The sequence below is a fragment of the Zonotrichia albicollis genome, chromosome Z (assembly GCF_047830755.1).
Source record: "Zonotrichia albicollis isolate bZonAlb1 chromosome Z, bZonAlb1.hap1, whole genome shotgun sequence".
NCBI lineage: Eukaryota > Metazoa > Chordata > Aves > Passeriformes > Passerellidae > Zonotrichia > Zonotrichia albicollis.
The window spans coordinates 4,139,367-4,163,673 of NC_133860.1; the positions used below are offsets into that span (position 1 = coordinate 4,139,367).

The window sequence follows — 24,307 nt, forward strand, 5'->3', positions numbered from 1 at the left end:
TCTGTCCTGTATTACTTGGTAGTATTTATAAAGAGTTTGTAAACAGCTTCTTTACTTCACCATGGGGAAAATTGCTTTGCATTCCCTCTTTAAGTGATTGGTGTCTCTAAATTTATGAAATATGACCATTGAAGGAAGGTGATGAAACTTAATATATGGGTTATTCTTTAATTAAAAGAAAATTATTGGCTTGTGCACGATCTTCTTGTCCTCTGTTGCCATTATCTGCTCTGTCCTTTTTTATCTTTTTATGATAGTTTGCATGGCACCAGATGTGCTATCCGCTGTGAAGAAGGAAAATACCATAATGGCAGAGAGTGTGAGCCATGCCACCGTTCCTGTGCAACATGTGCAGGTACCCCACTGACATTTGTCTGCATCATTTTCATTCCTGTATGATTTTACCTCTGATTTTTTCTACTATATACCATACTTACAGTATAGCATCATTGTTTACATGTGAATCCTTCATTCTGTTAGTAGCTTCTAATTACATTTCAAATATGGCAAACTTCTTTCAGCTAGCATAGAAATCTAGGTTTCCAATTGAAAGAGTTCATAAATTCCTCTTTCTTTTTTCTTTTTTTTTCTTTTTTTTTTTCTTTTTCTTTTTTTTCTTTTTTAAATTTTAGTAGAACTTACTATGATTTCCAGTAATGCCTTCCATTTTCTTCCAGGAAAGGAATAATGACTGGTAGATTTTGTGGGAGTTTTAGAACTGCAGCCATGTATTTCAGAAAAAGATACACTGAAATGATGTAATTATTTATTTTAACAATGTACCTGCCTTCTAAACATTTCTCTTCCGACTAAGGTGCTGGAGTAGATGCCTGTATAAACTGCACACAGGGTTACTTTATGGAAGATGGAAGATGTGTGCTGTCCTGTAGCAGTGGTTATTACCTTGATCACTCTGCTGAAAGTGGATACAAAAGCTGCAAAAGGTATGATCAGTGGCTGATATATCTGATATTTGGCAGTATATTAGCTATTACTGTGTTGGAAATGACCATACTTATTAGAAGATAAAATACTGTTGACATCAAAACTTAAAGAAATACTTAATGCTAAGCAAATAAGAAAAATATTTTGGTTTTGTTGTTATTATTATTATTTTTACTATTTATATTCATACAGGTCCTATAAAAGTATTTTTTCTGGCATATGTGTGTGTGACCTTCACTTTAAAGTGAGCCTTAGTGAGCCTGTAAGTAAATTTGCATAGAAACATAAAATTTACAAATCTGACAGAGGATCTGCATTTTTTAATAGCAAACAAAACCAATCAAACTACAGGTTTTTTTGTTGCAAGTCAGTTCCTATTTATAAAGACCATTTCAGTTCTTCCGCTGCATATTCACAAACATAGTGCAGGTGGATTTCAAACTACTGTCCAGAGGAGCTTACCTGACTCAAGTTCACAAATGACTAGATAAATCTTGGGCAAAGTTGTGCTGTGCAAGAAAGGAACATTTTCTCTATTCCATACTTTGTAAACAAATATCATTTGTTGCCCTTTGAAATAATTTATTGTTGACTCAGATCTAAGCTCAGGGCAGGAAGGGAATCCCTGTGTGTTTCAGTGTGTTCTACATAAAAAGACAATCAATATATAATGAAAAGACAATGGAGCGAGATGGGTGGTGAAGGGACTGGGCATCATGTCAGTCTTTCTGTCCTTAGTTCGTGCCTTTAACATGCACATGTTTGCCCCATCAGCTTGAAACTTTTGCTGATTATTTATGCATCGTTGCAACGCACTAGAATAATACAGCTGCCTAGTAAAAACTCTGGAATAGAAATTTGTTGATGGAAAGAAACAGGACTGAGTTGCAGGGCTAGTCCATTATTTATAATCAAAATTAGTAGTAGTAATATTATAGTACCTTGTACCTCTAGAAAGGGCAAACAAGGCCTTTGCAATACAGAAGAGGTGTCCAAGGAAGTGCTGTATTTGGTGAGGCCAGAAGGCCAACTCCTGCCATTGTCTTTCAGATGTGATGCCAGCTGTTTGGATTGCAGTGGCCAAGGAGACAGAAACTGTACAAGCTGTCCAAGTGGCTATAACCTAGACACTGGTGTCTGCGTCATTGGAACAGTATGCAAGGATGGTGAGTGCAAGTCTCTGAAAAGATCCATTTTATCACTGCCTGCTTCTTTTTTTACATGTACAGAGTTCGTTTGGCCTGCTTTTCTTCTTAAGTATGGTCTACATTACTTTTTAGAATTTTCAGGTTCATGAAAAGGAGAAATTTACATTTGCATGTGCTAGCAAGATTAGTCACACCCATTTTACCTGAATTTTCCTAAAATAATTTTTCCCCTTGCCAACAACCTACTTTTCCTTCCTTAGCATTTGTTCAAAGGCTTTTGCTTTCAACAGATTTTTATATGAGGAACCCTAGACTACTATTAATAGAATTACATTTATCTATCTTGGCACTTTAAACTCTGAAAATGCTGGTAAGTAAAAACGATTTAAAGCACCTGCAGGATTGCTTGACTTGTGTGAAAGGGTAGTGAGAAAAAAGGGATTCTGAAATAGGGAACATACAATTTAGGGTGGAGATTTGAACTTCCTTCAAATTCTCTGTAGCAACCAAGATAGCCTCCTTATTACATATGATTGTCTTAATTATTCACTAATAATAATTCCTTTTAAATGTCACAATTACAGAAACATTTAGATAACATTGTCCTTCCCTAAACATGTTACCGTGTGAATTACTTGTAAGTAGAGCCTAACAAGACCAATCCAACAGGAAAATCATATCAGAACAAAGTCTGGGAAGATACCTGATATCAGATATAGTAAAAGCTAAAAGTGACTCTTGGGTCCAGTTTATTTCCACTGGATTTACTAAGAGTTAAAAAAGACTGTAAAAAGAAGAAAGAAAGAGCACAGGCCTGAGTCTTGTTCCTATGGACCTTTGCACTTCCTGTTGGAATATAGGCTCCCAAACATTGAAAATTATCTTGTTCATTGTAAAGTTACATTGCAGATATTGTTGAACTAGTCATGAGCCCTTTTCATGTCTGGACATTGGAAGAGTTATTGTCTTAAGCAAGTCCAGAAGAATAGACAAATTAAGAAGTGTAATGCTAATATGGTATTGCAATTGATTTCTGCAATGCAAACATTTTGGATACCAGTTTTGTCTTTGTACAGCTGCATAAATCCATCTTCATTTGTACACATGCAGCCTCAATCACATCCCTGTAGTTCCCACAGGTGAGGACACCCCATCTCAGTACTGTCACCACCATTCTTCCAAATGCAGCTCTCATGGAAGGGCAGCACATGGATGTGCAGGCCTTCAGGCACACGCAGGGTCACACCACACAGCACATGTTCTCAGCAGTCATTGGCAACAAGGAAAGTCCAGGAGGGTTTGGGGGTTTTTTTCCTGCTAATTTACAAAAGCAGAGATTTCAATGCCTTACAATCAACTCGCTCTATAGGATTTGCATTTCTGTTGAGAATTTTTTGCTCTTTTTCTGTGGTTTGATTGTTTTATTCTTTTAATTCATAAAGATTGAGAACAAATTCCTGTGCTGTAAACATCACTGTATTCTAATTATTCTCTTTCTAATCTTTTTTTCCTTTTCATAAATGGATACCAATCATTCCCTGTTGGACCACACAATATCTCTTCCTGAAAAAAAAAACTGCTGTTGACTGAAATTCCTTTTGATGGACCAAATTTCCTACTTCCTGCTCCTGAATGGTCTCTTCAACCAAATCTGCTTGTCTGACCAATTAAACCTTCCTCCATTGTACACACCGTGCTCTCCAAACCTTCAACCTCCCCTCCTTCTCTTGCTGCTACCCTCTGGAAGCCACGGAAGAGTCCTGGGCCGAGGGAGGATTCTGTATGCTGGTGAAAAAGAACAATCTCTGCCAGAGGAAAGTGCTTCAGCAATTGTGCTGCAGAACATGTAAACAAAAGGGGTGAACTGACACCTCCCAGCATCCTCCTCCTCCTCCTGTTGACTTACAGATTAATTCATATTACTGAAAAAGGAAAAAAAAAAAGAAAGAAAAAGAAAGCAAGCCACCTTTCTCCCTCTCCCCCCTCTTTGTCTGGGGAGATGGCGAACTGTTTGTTGGAACTTAAATGGAAAAACTACAACACGCCTACCTTTCATAACTGGGTGTCTAGAGCTGAGCATCCAGGATCACAGAGTCAGTATTGTGTGACCAAAGCATTTGATGCCAAAATTAACATTTAACTCTTGATTTGATTTCCTGTCAACGTTAGGATTATTCCTGTTTTTTGAAGGTTCTTTTTCTTCCCATCTTTCCTGCTTCTTTCCACTTCAAGATGTTTAAATAGTGTTTCAAGAATACAACACAAGTTTACATGGATTAAAACTAAACAATACGAAAAGAATTGCATTAGTCTGTTTTTGTGCTGTATGTATTGACAGGGGGAACTTGAGTTCCTGAGGGGATCCGAAACATCATTAGTGCAGGACTAAGTTCTACCCCTTTTCTAACACTATTTTAAAAAATGGAAAGTGAACATTTCTGCACACCTTTCTTACTTCCTCTGCTGTATGCTTTTTTTGTATCACATGCGGTATGTATATATGTTTGCCCAAAATGTGGTTTTGGTCATATAGATTTCATTTTTAGACAGGTGGCTTATTAACAGATATGCTAGGATTTTTATTTTATTTTTTTAAATTGTCAAAGCTATTTCAAATAAACATAAGAAACCCATTGTTCCTGTAGTGGACAAATTTAGAATATACTACTTCTCTTGATTTGCGTAAGTGAGAGTAATGTATATGCTCAGAAGTCAGAAAACATTGCTAACATGTAAGAAGTATTCATAAATTATTGTTGTCTTGTAATGTTCATTTAAAAAGGGGATATTATCATACAGATATGTGGAACTGTTTCATAGTGCCCATATGTAAATGCCAGTGTGACTATATACAACAGGATGTGTTTACAGGACTGGATTTATAATTGCGCCAAATACACCTCCAGGAAAAATTGCATATAGGGCAATAAATCAGTGATTCTCTTGGTGCCATGATGGGCCTGAATCTGCTTTTAACTGCTCACAGTAGAAATTTCAGCAGGAGTAGTCCTGCTAAGGCCAGTGGAGTTACCTCGCTGTAAAATGGTCCTGAGTGATAAGAGAAGTGAAGCCTCACTCTTTTTCTACCCAGGCACATGGCTGCCAGTACAAATTTCTGTTTAATTTGTCTTCTTCAGCTTCACTCAGCATACTGTTCAAAAGACAGTCGTTTCACATAAAACAGCAAATTGAACTTCAAAGATACTGTTTACTGGGGATAATACTTAAAACATGCAAAGTGTCTTTCTCAGTTAGCTTTCCAGAACACACAAACAGAAAATGGATTTCAGCTGTTTAAGCATGTAAATCCTGGAAAATAAAGGGGATCAAAAATGACTGTGGATGTTTTACAAACTAATTCAAACCTTTAGAGGTAATGTCCTCTTAGCAGAGAGCAGATAAACTATTTCAGTATGGTTCAGTATGAGAGAGTGCAGTTAAGCTCCTTTGGTGCCCATTACAAATTTCCTGATAAACATTCAAATTTGTGCTAGTTTAATTACTAGTCTGTTACTGCCTCATTTCTCAGTATAGCGTGTTTAAATAGAACATAATGCTTTCAAAGTTTAAGTTAATATTATATATGTTATATATAAATATATATTCACTATTGAGATTTAATTATGTAATGGATTGTAAAGAATCTGTTTGGATACTTACAAATGTCTCTAACACTATTATAGAGAAGAAATTAATAACTTTGTTTTCTTTTAAAAAAAACTGACATTGTTATAACGAAATCCATTTTTACTGAAAAAATACTGTACATGTGTAAAATGTTCAGTTGTTATTTGTAAAATAGGGTAGTTCTGTTGTAATTGATACTGGCCAAAATCAATGTTATTCCATATTTTATTTTTTCTATTAAATTAACCTAAATTCCTGTTCTTTTGTTCTGAAAAAACATGTTGCTCCATATGTTAAACATCTTTGTTGAAGGATGTAGGTAGCTCTGTGGTATAGAGCACTTAGATATCTTGGGATTTAGTTACAGACTTCTTTTAGTTTAAGTGATCGAATTTGTGATTTCAGAAATATCTGGTTTAAGTGGAAATCACTTTTTGTGTAGTAACACTAGAGCCATATGTTTGTGATGGGTCTAATCTGTTGTGTGTTCAAGATTAAAATCAGAATTTGTAACTACCTAATGTCTCAGGCAGTTGAGAAGGAAGGTCTCGTCTCTGCAGTCATGCAGAGAGGCCTCTTGCACAGCGCGGTGTCAGTGTCTGTTCTCGTGCTCGCCTGCAGTGCAGCTCAGGTGACAGCCAGAGTGTCCCTTCAGCAGCACCACCAGCCCTGCACGGTGAGCTCCTTCGCTGGCACAAGCTGATGCCCCTGTCCATTCACCACTTAGTCCCACAGCCTGAGTGCAGAGCAAAAGCCCAGTTTGTCCATATGTTCACATGGCATGTTAAGCACATTTGAGGCCATGTAAGGAATTTCCTGGAAAAAAACCCACCACTTTTTTGCCTTAGGCATCTCATTGTCACTGACCTGTTTTGAACTGGTTTCAAAACAAGGAGTTAGTCATCTTTCCCACAGTTTCCCTGTCAGTCCCCAGAAGCATGCATATGTGGGATGGCGCATTCTTAGCAGTAGTTTAGTGAGACCACACCTGGAAAAAAGGTTGCCTACCTTAATAAAGTGTTGTATGAAGAACTGCTTGTTTCAGCTCCCACCTCATCTTCATCTTCCAGATGGGCAGACAAGTAAGGATAAATCTGTGGTTTAGGCTAAAAACTGGAATTTTCTGGTGACAGCTCCGACTCTCTGGTCATCCTTCTTTGTTTTGCCTTAATAGCTGTTGTCAGAGACATGCAAAATTTATAAGCAGCCTCTATCTAGTACTTGCACTAGAGGATCACTGCAGCAGCAGGATTGCTATTGAAAGTCAGTTTGCTCCCAGCTGCAGAGTTTTCTTATGTGATTGCTCCTATCTGATTCAATGATGAGTAGTTTGGTGTGATCAGTATGTCATACTTGATGGTGTGCAGAAAGGATACAGACTATTTAAAAAAAAACCAGAAGATACTGAGTATGAACAAAATAATTTTCAGACTGTGTATGGCATCATTTTAAATCTGTTTATCAATTTCATTTTATTTATATCACAAGTCAGAAAGAAATGACAAATTGAAGATGCCACTATAGTTAGAACATAGAACATATCCAGTTCAGGGATATACTAGTCTAGGAGAACCCTTGATTTAAATGCAAATTGGACACACTTCTAGACCTTTTCTTCACTAAAAGTTCCAAAGTTTTTAAATAAAGACAACTATGGTCAAAAAGCAACAAAAAAAAGTAGTCATACATGCTTAAAAAGTTTACCATGCCCCAGACCTGCAGAACATCCTGCAGAAGCCTGTTATGTGGGAGTGTCATGTTATGTTTCCTTTTCTGCAATGGACTTCCAGCCTTACTCCCTTTTCATCTGCAGCTCTTCACCTCAGCCACACACCAGTACTGTAGGATCAGATGCCAGAAGAGGTCAATGGCAATCTTGTGCTTCTGACCAGCAGCTCCTGGGATGTTTGGCTTAGCCCCTGCCTGCCCACACGCATCTGTATCCATTGGCACTCCCTGCTTCTTCCTGGGGAGGCTTTGCAAATTTCCCCTCTGTGAAGCACACTGTTTTTTAGTAAAGATTTCCCTGTTAGACCTTACAGGCTACCCCAGTCTCTGCTGTGACTGCAGCTTTCCAATGCCATGTCCAATTCCTTGCCACTGAACCTTTTATGTTACAGGCTGCTGCTTGTGGCACATTGTCAATCCCAAGAGGTTTGACAGAGGTGTGAGCCAACCTATGTGCAGAAGCACTAGAGATACCTACAGCAATTTCACCCCTCACTAAATGCAAGTTACAGCTGTTGATGACCAAGTTAATTCTCTTCATAGCCATCTGTTACTTTTTAATGAATATATTCAATGAACTGAATGGTTGTAAGAAGGCCTATTATAAATTCAAGATTCCTGTAAAGACATGTAAGAGATTGCTTGTATGAGTCAAAGCTTTTAATTTGCAGTGCAATGTGCTGAACAATAACTTGTCTATGATTCATTACCATGCCTTATATAAGATATGCCATTGTGCCATCAATGGTACAGAATGAACCAAGAAAAGTTTTGCCATTCGATTTTTGTGCAAGATATTTTAAGCAAGCATTAAAAAAGTTTTACAGCATACAAATAAAATCCCTAGTCAAGTTTTCATCAAAAGGAAACTGATGCACAACAACTTGCATGACCTTTTCCAGAATAGGGAATTCAGTTAGTGAAAAAAAAAAAGGGTTGAAAATATATTTTTGCTGAGCATTTTCTTTACTAGGGAAAAAACATTTCTGTTTAATGTAATTTTAATTACATGCCTTACTTAAAGTAATTTGTGAGATTTCTGGGTTTTATTGAAATAGATTATCTTATTATTTACTACCACCTGTCATGATGATCTGTTGAGGCTTAAATCCTCCCCATTAGCAAGAACTATAGAGTTGTGAGTGTAGTGTCCCTAAGAACAAACTGCAAATTGAAATTATACTGAATAACTTCCTTTCTGGATTTTAAAGCAGTGTTTTTGCATAAGAACAGAGACAATTTTCACTTTTAGAATAGGAGTTGTAGTCAAAGGAAAACATATTATGGGAAGGAAGCTCTGAGTATTTTTAAAAAATAATTGCAGTAAGCAACAAGTGCAGGCTCTTTGTGCTGCACCAAAGGCTGGACTTTGTTGGGATTTGGCAGCAAATACATGAGCAGGTCATATATTTGCTGCCAAAGATGACCAGGGAAGCTTAGAAGAATGACCCTCATACAATCATCTATTGGTTTTTCTGAGTGTTTGGGGGGTGGATTTGTTGAAGGTCTTCTGGGAAACCAGCAAAACTTTTCAAAGCAAAAAAACCACTCAACCATCAGAAAATGCAGTAGAGAGCAATGAGGTGATTAAGTACCCATTTTCCAATCAATCTGGCAGTGAGAAGCCAGAACACTGACGAGCAGTGAGTACTTGTTTACCCAAGGAGAATTGATGGCTCTATCATGCAAATTCAACAGTAACACTGATAATGTGATTTAATTATAATTCAGATAATACAGCATAACTTTGGCATTTACAATTGTCCTTGGCCTGCCCACTGCCCTCCTCCTGATGCCTACAGATATTCTTTGAGATATGGGTTGGAAGGAAAGTCTCGCTCTGTCCCCATGGATCAGGTTGCTGTCAGTGGTTGTGCTTATGACTTTGCTAATGTGCAATGCCACTGGATAAAAAGACAAAAATAACTCAAATATTCACTCCCAAATAAAGTAGCCCCTTTTCATACTACAAGAGCAAGGCCATACGAAAATGAAGTTGTGTAAATGTCGGTCTTGCTGTGTCTGCCTTTAGCAGAGCCTCTCTGAACACTTTCAAGGCTGAAAGGAGGATTCAAAATTAGTTCCTGCTGCTGAACAGTGCCACAAACTTTCTTTGCAGGTGTATCTGAATTAGAAGAGCTGTGTCATCAACATGGAATATTGTTAAAGGGAATGTAATCTGTAATAATTAAAAAATTATCCAGAGGTGCTTATAGCAGAGACCAGGAACCAGGGAAGATTTCAAGCAGGGAAAGATCACCAGTGTAAGTGTATTGAGGAGGCCAAGCAACTACAGATGAGAATAGTTTACACTTTTATATCCTAATTAAAAGATTTAATTTGATCTGTTCCTTACTTCCAAGGACTTGAATCTTTATGGAAGGTTTATTTCAGGCTTTAATATGTCTTCATCTCTGTAAATTAAACAGAAATTGCATTTGATTAATAGTACACATATATTGTCCTAGTTGTTACATCTTGGGACAATAGTTGTCCTGCTAAAATCTGCCCAATTATCAACAGATCTCTGCTCATTTCCTCATTAAATTAGGATGTCCACTAATAACAGACTGTGCAGGAGTTTCTTAGCTTAAGATGGATGACACTACTGAAATACTGCACCAAAACATCCAGCTCTTCTCACTTCAGGTTTGTGTCTATTCAAATTAGACTACAGAAATCCTGCAGTGGTCAGAGAAGGCTCCCTGTACACAAAGCACATACTCCTTGCTTTATAACAGAGGAGAGAGACACACTGTTGTTACTTTGGTTGCCTCTGATTTGTGTTTTCCTCCAGCACTGAAAGACTCCATCTTTAATGTACTCCATGTGCAAATAATGTCTGCTTTACTCAAAGCATACTACATTTGGGTTTTGTATTTCACGTGCAACTACCTAGCTTTCCAAAGCAGTATGATCAGCCCTGTGCAATAATTTTCAGTTAGTTTCAGGTATTTCTGTTCCACTCCCCTTTAGAAGATAGTCAGCTACTGATTATTATGAAGAATGGGAAGATTGAAAACATAGAACAGGAAAATTTCTAGCTGGGAAGCTCAAGAAATGGACAGGCTGAGCATATTTTTTCCATTGTGAATCTAAACTTTTGAGAGTGCTGTAGTATTTCTCCCTCCTTCAACAAGTGATAAGGGTACAAACCAGAGCTTTATTGATATAGATCCACAGAGATTGTTTCATTTCCCTTCCGCCTTTCTTTTGGGACTGTCAGGTTTCAGGCTGTAGGTGAGCAGCAGAACACATTGCCAGGCTCTGGCATAGGTGTTTACACAGGCACGGGGACAAACCATGAACCTAGCCATCCACATAATTATCCAGGCATCCACATAATTATAACAAATGCAGTTTTAAAACAAATTCTTAAAATACCTAAAAATTTAGTAGAAATGGAGATTTAAACTTTAAAGGTGATTTCTTTTTTTTTAAAAAAAGCCTTTCTGAGGTCCGTTTTATGCCCACTGAGTACTGCTGAGGGCTCTGGCTCTTCAATGGGTTTCTAACAACAATTGTATTAATACTACATAGAAATGGGGGTGAGAAGTACACATTGTAAAGGGAAGGGAAAATCCCTTTGTGTTAGAAATAAATAAGGCAGCTTTGGCTAATGTGAATGGTTTTATTCTGCAGGGAATAGCATAGAGGGCTATGTAAGACAGCAGAGTCTGATAAAGGAAATTTCTTCACTCCTGACTGTCATGATTACAGCTAACCTGAGTCTCTCTGTGTGATCTCACCTAATCCTGCAACAAAGGGGCCTTTCATCCTAAAATCATTATATCACACTCAGCACACAGCCATTCAGGGAAGAGACGTTCAATCCTTTTCAAGGTTCTGCTTTACCCCTTGGCACAAGAGGGAGATTTAGTGACTTAGGAATCAATATCCTATTTTCAGCCTTCTCTTTTGTCACTGCCTAGAGCACTTCTGAAAAGAAGACTTCCAATGCTGAATCTTTCTCATCACCTCAAATCATAATACCCAAAAGTTTTGTCCCTTCTGCACATCTGAATAGAGCGACAAAAATTTGGACATTGTGTAATTAGCAGGAGACTGAAAACTGAAGCTAGACAAATAATTGGAAACCAGATGCAAATTTTGTACAACTGCCAAATCTGAGGGCAAAGGAAATGTCTTCATTTTGAAAATGTTACATCATGGACATTATGGCAAGATTTCTTTCTGGGAGCTATAATCTCTCAAACACTCAGATCTTGGGCTAAGCAAAGGAGTAACTTTAAAAAGACTCTTTAGAGCGAATTTACATGTATTTTTATATGCAAGTTAGTTTTAATTATCTACTTACGCTTTATGAGTAAATGTTTCTTCAAAAAAATTCAAGGAGCAAGCCAGACAAAATAAAATGTATCGCAGCCAAACATGAGAAAAAGCAGAGAGCTCTGTAAGATCAACTTATTTCAGTTCTCACAGCTGATGGATGAAAAGCAATTCTGAGCAGTTTTTATCTGCTTTGTCAAACCTTTTTAACCTATAAGATAACATACAAAGAACCCCAGTATGAAATCGATATCCAGATTTTCATGAAAGTAAACAAGTAAAATGGAGGAAATAAAGTAATTCTTTCTATTGATTTTAAGGAAAAGACCTTGCAGCAATGCTATAGACAATAAAGAACATTTTAAAACTAGATAAAGTTTTGATCAGCAAAGTGGAGAAGTAACACACGACTTGCAGTGACTAAGTCTCACAGAGGGACTACAAGAGAAAAGGACTTATGGCAGCCAGCGCATGAAACCTCCCTGTGTAAGTGACAAGGACATTCACACCCTGATCTAATTGATCTCCTGAAACACCATGTGCTGCCACAGGTGTTGGAAAGCAAGAGAGAAAAAGTGACAAGCTAAAGGTACAGGTGATGCTGCTTATGCAAAAACATGGAATGACTTGGCAACTATGACCAGTGCTCCAAACTGGGACTCAGGAAAGACGGGCTCTAGTTTGCTATTGCAAAATAATTTGATTATATTATTGCAACTGAGGTTTCTACCTCCTTAAAGGGAGGAATAGCTCTTACCTCACTTTAAAATGCATCATATGAACTGATAGGAACCGAGCATTAAGTATAGGGATTTTGTATGCAGTTAAAGGCACAACCTGAAACCTGATGTAGCCCAAGTACGGAATTAAACTTTTCTAACTATGGACACAAAAATTATACATTAAAATCTTCCTATTATGAGGAATCAAGTCTGTTAACATATCATTATTTCCACAATATCTCAAATTCCTTTTTTGTCCAAACAGTGATAAATGTTTTTAAACAAGGTAACAAGATAGCAGAATTAACACAATAATGAATGATAGATATGAGATGATCCAAAGTAACTGATGATCATTGCCTAATTGAAAGCTACATGAAGACACATTGTTGAGAGTATTTATCAAGTGTGTTAGACAGATACATATTTTAATACAGAAAATAATAAAAGGATTGAGGATTTGGCAGCCTGTATTTATCTAGGTGAATTGCTCACAAGGAATTCTGGCAGATGGTTGAACTGCCCTGTAGAATACTTTAAAAGTGTTGAATTCCAGCATTAACTCTTTGAATATCCACCAAAACCTATTTTGTTAGTGTGTCAGATCTACAGTTCTAGATGTGATTTGCAATTCAGACAGCCAAATATGTAAGTATTTTCTGGTGCACATTCTTGTAATAGTATTCTTTAAAATGCTTCAATTCAGAGCCACAGAACTGGTCTTCCTGGCACTGTTTCAAGCACAGCTGAAATGAATTACACCGCTTCCAATGAAAGGCATAACATAGAAAGAACTAAACCCTTTAAAAACTAAAGTACTTCTGCTATATGCGAATGCATAGCTGAGGTGTATGAATTAGTAGCTTAGGTACAGTGGATAGGCACACAGGATAAGCATTCAGGTGGTGAGTGAAAATAAAGTAAAGCAGAAATAGAAAAGTTTTCTAATACATATCACAAAACATCATCAGAGAAACAATAATGTAATAAGGCCACTCTGACAGATTTCCCAGTTATGTAAATCCAATAGAAAAAAAACCCTCAAACATCAAACCTGCAAAGGAAAACCTTTTCAGATACTGCATTTTTTTTCTTGGTTGTATTATTGTCCAAATATATATGTCTGTGTGTCAATAGATGATAGATAGATAGATAGATAGATAGGAATAATATTCTATAAAATAATATATATAATATATAATATATAATATATAATATATAATATATAATATATAATATATAATATATAATATATAATATATAATATATAATATATAATATATAATATATAATATATAATATATAATATATAATATATAATATATATATATATTATGTATTATGTATTATATATTATGCATTATGTATTTTTTTATATATATATATAATATTATATATATAAAATTTGTCTTAGTTTCAGGCAGGACAAAGTTAATTTTCTATACTATCTGGGAAGGGGGCATGGGCAGACCCTTATATTATTGGATACCACCTCACATCACTTTTGAGGGGCAAGCAAAGGGACTTGCTCTCGCCTTCCACAGGCAAGAGAAAGGGTGGAGGGCAAAACAGTCCAGTATTGTTTTATTTTCCATGTAGTAATTTCAACCTTTTGTTATTAACATCATAACTCTTTCTGTTTCATTATCTCGTTGCTGCTTCTAGTAAATTGTTCATATCTCAGCCTGTGATTTTCACATTTTTGTGCCTCTAATTTTCAACTCCATCCCTGGAGGGGAAAGGGGGAGTTGAAAGAGCAGGGGAAGGAAAGAAAGCAAGTGGCTTAGGTGTCTGGCTTAGGTAAATCTCAGTGAGGGCAGAGAACTGGGGAGTACTATTCCTAGACCAGGACACAATTATATATTAAAACCCCATAAAACATTTGAGAACATGGGATTCCATGCTACATCCTCTGCCTACATATCGAAAAGGCTCGCAAGGTTTACGTTAACCAAATCTGTCGATGGCCTGAAGGCCACATCATTTTTTTCTAAAAGGTGAGAATTATAAATATTTGGTATTATGATAGATATGTGTTAATACAGCAATGTCATCTGGGCAACATCTAGAAAAATTTAGAATCCTACTGAATTATTTGTCTGACAGCTTTTCTAATGTTTTTAGGTTTAGTCCACTATAAAGTAATTACTCATAAAAGATGCAGTGTTGCAGTTCAGAAATGCTGCACCAGTTCCATGGAACTAGTCAGTTTACACAACTCAAGTTTTGGCCTTTATGGGCATGCAAGGGATTACATAAATGCATGGAAATAGAAACATGGATATATAGAGAGATACAGAGATAGATGTATACAAATAGCTCTTTGGATAAGGAGAACTATAAAAATGTCTGAACGTGTTTGCATTCAAAGACTCTTGTTTCCCTGCTCTCATCAGGAGACTCTTCACTTTCTCCCGGTCTGAACTTCTTCCCAGCTAGCACTGATCCCAGACCAGCCTCTGAGAAGCATCGTCTTCATGGTTTATGTGGTTATATCTCTGGCTTTTGGTTTGTCTTTTACTTTTTTCCTCTCTTTAGAAGACACACAAACCATTTCAAAACAATTACATCTCTGCCCACATTTTGGGTACCCCAGGTTTCACCCAGGGCAGCCAGTTTGCCTTTATAACTTTGCTGTTCCCATCCCCTTAGGTATGTAAGTACTATCCTAGCTCATATCTCATACCAGAGGTTTCAACTATTATAATTTTTTTATCGCTGTTTAATATGTAAAAACACAACTGTTCAAAACACAACAGACAAAAAACATAATTTGCAGTATTTCAGAAAATATTTCCTCCCTACATTGTTTTAAGTTGGTATAAGTGTTTGCTTGTATGGTGCCTTTGCTCTTCAAATGTAAGGAACTGACTGCAAGTGAGAGCCAAACCCGAGTCATTCCATATTTGTGTTTTGATTCCTAAAGTTAGCTGTATTTGCCAGATCTGGATTTTCCAGCAGCAATGCAAGTGGAAAGAGTTGCTTGATATTGAAGTATCCATAGAAACTGCAGGTTTTATGTATTATATAGGACTTTTTGTCCAGCCTCTTCCATTACTCAAGAATGAAGGAACAGCCAATTCCTTAAATATATACACTCGGTCATAAATAAATTTTCCCAAAACAAACTGACATAAAAGATCCAATGTTGAGCTTTATAAAACTGCATGATAAATCAATTTACTGTCCCCACATGATGCTGCACAGAGATAAAGTATTCATACTACTTACCAAATCTCTGCCCTAAGAGTTAGTAAGCATGCAGTTTACCAGTTTGTACCAGTGTTTTAATTAATATTCAGTAAGTAAAGAGCCAAACTTTGCACTTCAGCAGCATGGTAGTACTCGTGTACTCATTATCTGGAAATGTTTACATCTTTATCTCAATTGTGAGGTAGAAATTCATATAATATAAAATCTTTTTCAAATCAAAATTATGCACTTTTGCACCAAGTTTCAATCCAGCCAAAATTAAAGCCTAGGTCCTTTAGGAAGGGAGTCTGCCATCAGCATCCCAGGGCTGAGACAAGCTATGCTGCAGCTGGAGCTTTGGGAAGCACCAACAGGTGTCTGGCTGATGGAAGCTTGCTGAAGTCCATCTCCTCACGTCACTTACCCACACCCATGACAGCAAACTCTCTAACCTTGAAAGCGAGCTCAAAAGACGTGACATAATGAATACCCCTCAGCAGCACTAATTTTGATGTGAATCTTAAGAGTCTCATTACTTCAACTGATGTAAAATAAATTAACAAAAACAACAAAACCCACTCTTTCTCAAATTCATGTGGAAAAGAATGAGCAAACAAGCAAACAAACAGGTGTGATTATCCTGGTTCCCCAAGGGAGGCAGTACTTGTTTTCCTGATGCCACAGGGAAATGTGCTCATTTCGGTAATTTAAAATAGATCCAATTCCTCTTCATCACTATGTTTTCCAGCCTGGAAAGATTGGTTCTTTCTTCTCTTCCCTTTGTTTTTTGTTTTTTTTTTTTAATTGTGAGAAGGTTGATCTGAAATAAACCATTTTTCCTACCAGGCGAATATCTTGATGATTCCCAAGAATGCCAGCTGTGTGACACATCCTGTCAGAAATGCATTGGACCTGAGCCAGACAACTGCATCAGCTGCCCACCCACAAGGTAATTGTCTCCCATCACCAGTGCAGTACAAAGATGTCACATTATCATCTGGAGAAGGGGCTGTGCTCTTTTTAGCAGAGAATAAGGAAGCAAGAAGTGTCTAGGGCAAAAAAATCCACCGGACTTGAGAAAACAATTTTTATGTAAACAAAATAGCTGGCTACACAAGCAATTAATGTTTAGCAGCATCATTCCCCCAGATAAAGAAAAAATTCGTTTCTATATGTAAAATAGACTTTCTTTCTTCTTCATAATTCTTGGAATCACAACTGGCAATTTTAATGACAAAACTTAGGGCATCTCTAGTTCTACACAGCTATGAGGACTGGCTCAAGGCATGAGCAGGGTTGCTGAGGCTAATTCTGGGAGACATTCATAGCACCTAAAAATCATTCCCTAGCTGTGGTTTTGTGGGCTAGGCCAATACTTCTAACCTGACATGAGGATTGAAGACAACAAGAAAGAAGTTTTCCACAGGGCTTCATAAAACAGAGCTTTATGTTTAGGTCACGTCACACCTATTCCAGAAGACCACTGCTTTTATACACGTCCTGTCCATAGCTCTGTTCTCACACAAATAACTCTGTTCTGTTGCACTGGATTGTTTTGTAGCCAGCTGGTATTTCCAGTGGTATGAAAACAGGATCAGATCATCTAAGGCAAGGAAAGAAAATCCCTAAGCAATTCTGCAGTTTGCCCTGAAAATATCTATTATATGACTATGCCAATGAAAGACAAACCAGGAGCAATGGAGTCCAAACAAATTTGTAAGTAAGGAAGCATTATCAAATTCTGTGACATCAGAAATGAGACCAGAGAAAATCTGGACAGAAATTCGGACTGTGGAGTGGATTTCTCCTATTCACAAAGGCATTTAAATTAGATTGCCTGTTGCAACCTATTTTGTGAGCTTCACATGCAGATATTTACAAAGCAAAGAGGTGTTTGCAGTAATGAGGTCTCAGAGACCTTTTGGAAGGATGTTGTTCTAACCACTATGATAAATTCTCTAAAAATTCTGAATTTTGGTATCTAAGGTTTCAAAAATTTTCTGAGACCCTTCTGTACGTTATGAAAGCTGCTAGAAAAAGTCATATTAAATGGAACAGTCTATAGTGAAAGAAATAATATTACAGAGAAACCTTGCCAGAGGCAAGAGCTCCTTATGAAAATTCAGGAGAGATGTCAATTTATTTTAATAAATAAAATTTCAGTCAGATAGTTTGATACATGAAAATGCTGCTACCTGGGTTTGTTTTGCTATTTTTGATTTTTTGAAAGAAAAAATAAGAAACTGTTGTTTTTTACCCAGACAAACTGATTATCACAAAATTCCTTGTCCATCTGTTTATAGTTTGAGCCAGGGTTACTGACAAGATCTGACCAGGTGTTTCCCATTAGGGGAAACATAACAAAGAGGAAGAAAATGTAGTTTACCACTGTGAGAGCTGCTTTTAAGGATGGCTATCATTAGAGATAGCACATGTAGTTGAACTAATATTTGCATGCCATATAAGCATAGTGCAGCTACCTCCAGCACCTCTGTCACATTTCTTCTTTTCTTTCAGAATAAATCTGAAAATGATCATAGCAAATGAAATTTATGAAGATGTATTGCAGATATTCTCTAATGCCATTGGCTGACTCCAAGAAAACATACCCTATCTTAATATAATGGAAAGCCTTTTGCTGTCTAGGTGCAATCAAAGTCCTGTACTAATGGCCTAAGTGGTTCTCAACTTCTCTAGAAACTGAGTTCCAGGGCCTCAGACACCAAAGTGGTGAAAGCAGTTATGTGTAGAGGATTACAGCATTTCCTTTCTTATTTTCTTAGGAGGGAAAACACTTGAAACAGTTGAAATCTAGCCAACTTGTTTTGTGTTCTTTCAGTAGTCTTTGAATTATGCATGAATTGAAGCATCTCTATTTTCTCCCAAGCAGATTAAAACATTAGGCATTAAGAAAATGTGAAAAATGGACCATAAATTTTCATCATAAAGAAGGATTATTTAGCAAATATTTAATTATTCAGCAAAAGGAACTGGCCCAAAGGTACCATGAATTATTCAGCAAAAGGAAATAATTTAGCAGCCAGACTCCTACATACTTATGGATAGATGGATGTCCTGATTCCAGCCAGGATGGAGTTAATTTTTGCAATAGACAGGAGCATGGCTAGGGCTGGAGGTTATTCCATGCTACCTGACCTTATTTCCAGGGGAGGGAGAAGGGGTCCCTTGACAGCCCGGAGCGTGGCACGGTCAGGTTTTGTCAGGGGCTCCACGACACAGAGGGAGTGCAGGCACGGGAATCATCCCACTGCAGTGCACCCCACTGTTGATATTCTTGCTGCCAGTCGTCTTTTGCATTTTTCACTGCTGTTTCCAGTAAATTGTTCTTATTTCAACCCATGTTCTCCACCTTTCGTGCCTCCAGTTCTCCTCTCCATTCCACCTCGGGGGACAGGGATGGGAAAGTGAGGAAGAAGCATGTGGCTTGGAGTGTTTTGGTGGAAGCACTAAACCCCGTTGCTAAATCAATTTCCCACTGGGAAATCTAATTGCTAAACCACAGCAGCCTTGTTTGGCATCCAATGTGGGGCATGAAGGGTAGATATGATAACAGAACTGAGCATTTGTCTAACCTGTGGATGTGGTACCTGACCCTGTCTGTGCCTCCATATGTGCTCGAGGTGCTCCTCACAGTGTTTTGTTTCGGAGCAGGGAGGAGGATCAGGATTGCTCTCTTGCTGTTCTGTGTGATAGCAGCCTATGACATAACAACATCAGGGGAAGTGAGGGTTATCTGGGATGTGCATCCAAAGCTCCTCTTCTACCCTTTTCTCAAGGAATCTTCTATCGTTATCTACTTTTTGGGAACACATGAAAAATCATACCCAGCCTGTGGGAGAACAGGACAGGATTATTTTCCCCATGTTTTCACCTCCCTTCAGAAATTTTTATTTCCTTTGGATGTTAAGGAATGCATGTTCTTATTGCTGCGTCTGGTATGTCTCCTTGGTGTGGTCTATACCATGTTTAGGGTCAAGAAAGCAATTTCTAGGAAGGTCATTCAAAGGTTTGCCCTGCGTGTGGGTAGATTTGAGTGGCATAGAATATGGGAGAAAATGGCACTGTCTGGGGGAAAATTCTCTCTTACAATGGTTTGGAAGTTCATCCTTGAACAACTACAGGACCCTAATAAGCTGAGAGAATATTTGCAAGGAAAATGCTGGGGCAACTCCATAGATGAGCAACTTATTGCAGTGTGCTGGACCCTGGCTACTATTTACTGGACACAGATCAATACCAGACAGTGCCCTCAGGGAAAGGAGGAGGAAATCAGACCAACCAGCACCACGGCCACTCAGATTCCAGCTGAAACAGGGGAACAACACATGCTGGTAGCAGCTGCCCCTATACTACACAAAAGTAGAAATCCAAGACCAATTCAGTTTGTTTTGTGATGAATGAAGAGGAATCAGGAAATCCTTGTGGAAAGATTGTCCAAGACTGGTTTGGAAGTCTCAAGAAAGTTAGAGAGTCCCATGCCCCACCAATACAGAGCAGAGCCTCTGCCACCAGGAGCTGGTACCCCACTGTGTGGAAGAGACAGAACACACAACAAAAAACTCCTGTGTGTTTTCCTGTGTGACTACAGAGAAGACATGAGGAAGTGGGATGGAAAACCCCCCTCTGCCCTGGCAACATGGGTACCTGAGCTGAGAGGAAGAGCAACCACCACAGGAAATTCTTCAAGGATCAATGCCACTCCAGTTCCCACTGGACAAGCACTCAGACAAGAACAAGAGAGCTGATGTTACTTCCAATCCTTTTGAAGGTCTCCAGTGGATATTTAGAAGCAAGAAGCAAGCAATGAGTACCATGACCAGGCCTGGAGGGCCCTGTCTCCAGCCAGGGTGAGGAAAAGGAGAATCAGACCTATTGGACTGTGTGGATCCCATGAACTGGCATAGAGACCCACAGGAGTGTAAGGTTTTAGCTGGCACTAGTGCACAGAGCACTCTGATGCCATTAAGATACTGAGGGGCAGAATCCAGCTCTGTTTCTGGGGCGACAGGGGGATCCCAACACATGACTCTTCTGGAAACTGAAGTGACCCTGACTGGGAACCAAGGGCAAACACACCGCACTGTGACTGGCCCATGAACCCTTAGCAGAGATTGCCTCAAGAGAGGATATTTCAGCAACACTTGCTAACTTGATAACATCGTTGTTTGGAGAAACACAGCAGAGAAAATTAGAGAACCAAGAGATAATAATACAGAGCATCCCAAAGGCTTTAACATAAAACAAAGTGAGGCCAAGGGGAGTCCCAAGAAATTCAGTTTTTAGGAGCAAGATTACAAGAGGCACACTGTCAGTTTAAAATGGATATGGTCAACAAAATAGCAGGTATGTCCACACCAAGGAGCTAGAAAACTCCATGAGCTTTCCCTAAGTACTGTGGGGTTTTGAAGTATGCATATTGCAGATTACAGTCAGATTGCACATCCTCTCTATCATGTGGCAGGAAAGAAGAATGATTTTCAGAGGAGTCTTGAGCAGCTACAAGATTTTGAGCAAACTAAACAGGAGATTGCTAATGCAGTAGCCCCTGGGCCAGTGAGGACAGCACAAAAAATGTGCTCCATGTTGCAGCCAGGGAGATGGTCCTTCCTGGAGCCTCTGGCAAACAGCTTCAGGGGAGAGCAGAGGACAAACACCAGGGCTCTGGGGCTGGGGACACAGCAGGTCTGAAGCCTGAGACACCCCACACGAAAAGGACATGCTGACAGCTTTTGAGGGGGTTCAGGCTGTTTTAGAAGAAGCACAGCCCCTCTCAGCACTCTGACTGTCAGCAGATGGCTGGATTTCAAAGAGGAAGTCCCTTCCACACCTCCTCCACCATGCTACATGGAATTAGTGGATTGTACCAATTGCACCATGATCTCAAACAGGAAACCACAATTGCCCAGGGATCTTGGAAGCCATCGTGAACTGGCCCAAAGGTGAAAATTTCATCATCAGAGGAGGAGGAGGAGGAGAAAGTGAGAGGCTGAAGATGCCCCACAATATAATTGGCTGAAAGAAAGTGAAAAGTATTATACTCTCTCTACTGACAGTTCCTGCCGTAGTGTAGGGATACATTGAAAGTGGGAAGTTACTGTAGAAAGTTCTACACAGAACTACAGAAGTATTCTACACAAGTCACAGAAGATACTGAGGTAGATTATGTCAAACTGCAGAGCTGGAAGCAATTCAGCAGGCTGTAGATATCATTGAATGAGAGAAATGGCCAGCACTCTCTTTGCCTTCACACTTGGCTGGACCTGTGGAGAAAGACCAAGGCACCACAGGTAAAAAGCAAAGGCCACGTGGTTAATGAACACCTGAGGCTCCGCCAGCAGAGCTCACCCTGCCCAAACACACCCCATGTGCTCTAGAAGGGGATAAAGTCTCCATGGTACACATGAGGAATGTTACGGAAGACAGGTTGAATGAGTCCTGCCTCAAGCAAAAGTGAGCCCATCAGTGGGACCTGGTGACCTTGGAGGATAGAGGGCCAGGGAAACACAATGCATTACTCAAGGGGATTTGATTTTTTTGTGCAAGAACAGTCTGTAATGTTGAATTGAATAATGTTTGTGTCTGCATGACACTACATACACACAGAGTATTCCATAACTACCATGGAAAATGAGCACAGCCAGTTCCAGATACACTAATTGTGAGTTCCTGATGTAGCAACCAGCTGACAGCACACCAGCCCTCCTGTCCTGGAAGGTCTAGGATGGGTAGAACCCACAGTCTTGGACTAGATTAATTTCACAGACATATTGGAGGGACAGCTGTTGACGGTGGAAATTATGCCTGCGCTCGTGTGTGTATACATGTGTGTATATATATATATATATATATACGTACATATATCTGTTTGTGTGTGTGTGTATAACTGGAAGGTGTCAGATGGACAAGACACAGATGATGCAGAGATGAATCATGTCCTGGTTCCAGCCAGGATGGAGTTAATTTCTGCAGTAGTCAGAGGAGGCAGGGCCAGGACTTGGAAGATTTTTCTAAACTGCTGCACTGTTAGTTCCAGTGGTGGGGGAAGGGGTCCCTTTCCAGTGGAAATTTCTTGGAACCCCCTTTCCAGGGGTCCCTTTCCAGGGCAGGTATTGTCAGGGGTTCCCTGCAGTATAGTTGTGAGTGCTGGCATGAGAATTGCTCACTTGTTGTGAGCTTTATAGTGATTTATACTGTTCCTGTTTCTGTTCATTATCTTATTTCTCTGCTGTTTCCAGTAAAGTGGTCTTATCTCAGCCGCTGATCTTTACCTTTTGTCCATCCAATTCTCCTCTCCATCCCCAGCAGAGGAGGGGGAACAGGCAGCTGAGCATGGTTTGGAATGTTTCAGTGGGAAAACTAAATTGCTAAATACCATTCCTAAGTCACAACAACATGTAAGTCTAAAAACACAGTTCCTGAAGGCCAATATTCAGACAGATATTTGACTTCATGTACAAGGTCATAGTACTCAAGCCATAGCACTTTTTAAAGGCTTAAAAATCTTAAAACAGATGGGTTATTCCTTCACAAAGACCAAGTATTGCTTCCCTTTTAGAAGACACATGGGACCACTGTCAGAGACTGTGATATAAGGACATCTAGGTAAAGGACCAAAAAGTGGTCTTTGAAGTCTGAGATTCATGTTTAAAACATTTTTCATATAGTAAATACTATGAATAAAATCAGGAAAACAAAGTCTTGAAGTTCAAGGATTTGTAAACAGAGTGAGAGAAGAATTTATTGAGTTTCTTTTTAGTTTCCTTTAGATTTAAAGGACAAACAGTAGCTAGATTTGTAATTATGCCTCTGTCTTCTTTAAAAGAGTCTTTGATGACGGGGGCTGTGTTGTGCAGTGCCCCAGGGGAAAGTTTGAATTCAAGCAGCACTGTCACCTGTGCCATCACACCTGCCTGGACTGCGCTGGCAGTGAGCCTAACAAATGCACTGCTTGTGGAACAGGTAAGTGAGATTTCATTTTGCCAGCTTTTCCCCTCCCTTGGCCTCTAAATTCCCTTTTCCCTCAGCACTCAAGGGCCAGTTGTTAGATCCAATAAAACGAGTAGTGCTTTTACTACCAATCTGTATCACAATCTTGTGACTCAGAACAGGATTGGAACTCAATTTTTTTTTTAAAGTGCAAGAAAACAAAACTGTGTATTGTCCTTTCAACTTAATGCATTTCCCTTGGTGTGTTTTCAATAGGAGCTGTGTTAACAGAAACTGAAACAAGAAAAAAAAAAAAAAAGGAACAAAATCCTACATAGCTTGCCTCTGGAAAAGAAAGCTTCATGCACGCTTCCCCCACCCACTGCACAGGGTGTGCTACCCTGAAATGGAGCCAGTTTGCTCAAGCAGGCAGGGAGCCAGGCTGCTTTCCTAAGCATTCCTCTGGGAGAGGCTAAAAAATAAGTGTGGTGGGTTCCACTGGATGTTGCTGTGTCCCTAGAGCTGAACAAACAGGGTTTGCAAAGAGAAGCTTATCACCAATACACATTTTTATAGACCTTAGGTTGAGAGGAATGCTAATGTAGCTAATTTTGTGGAAATTTCAAAAAGCCACTCTTCTTCTTTTGAAATTCTGTTTTAAAAATTATTTCCTATTGTCTCTCTAATGCCTGATCAGCAAAAACCTGA

The 24,307-nt window shown here is 38.8% G+C and overlaps 1 protein-coding gene across 2 annotated transcripts in view; it reads left to right on the plus strand.

Moving 5' to 3' along the window:
• The window catches only part of PCSK5 (proprotein convertase subtilisin/kexin type 5), a 222,349-nt gene that overhangs the window by 161,550 nt on the left and 36,492 nt on the right, over positions 1-24,307 (plus strand). Inside the window, exons 18-22 of one of the 2 annotated variants that reach the window (XM_074533214.1) lie at positions 258-355; positions 815-944; positions 1,996-2,111; positions 16,499-16,601; positions 23,496-23,632. In XM_074533214.1, the coding sequence (XP_074389315.1) occupies positions 258-355; positions 815-944; positions 1,996-2,111; positions 16,499-16,601; positions 23,496-23,632 (584 nt within the window). Of the gene's footprint in view, positions 1-257; positions 356-814; positions 945-1,995; positions 2,112-3,840; positions 5,981-16,498; positions 16,602-23,495; positions 23,633-24,307 lie in introns of those variants that run through there. The other variant, XM_074533213.1, reaches the window with a different exon arrangement.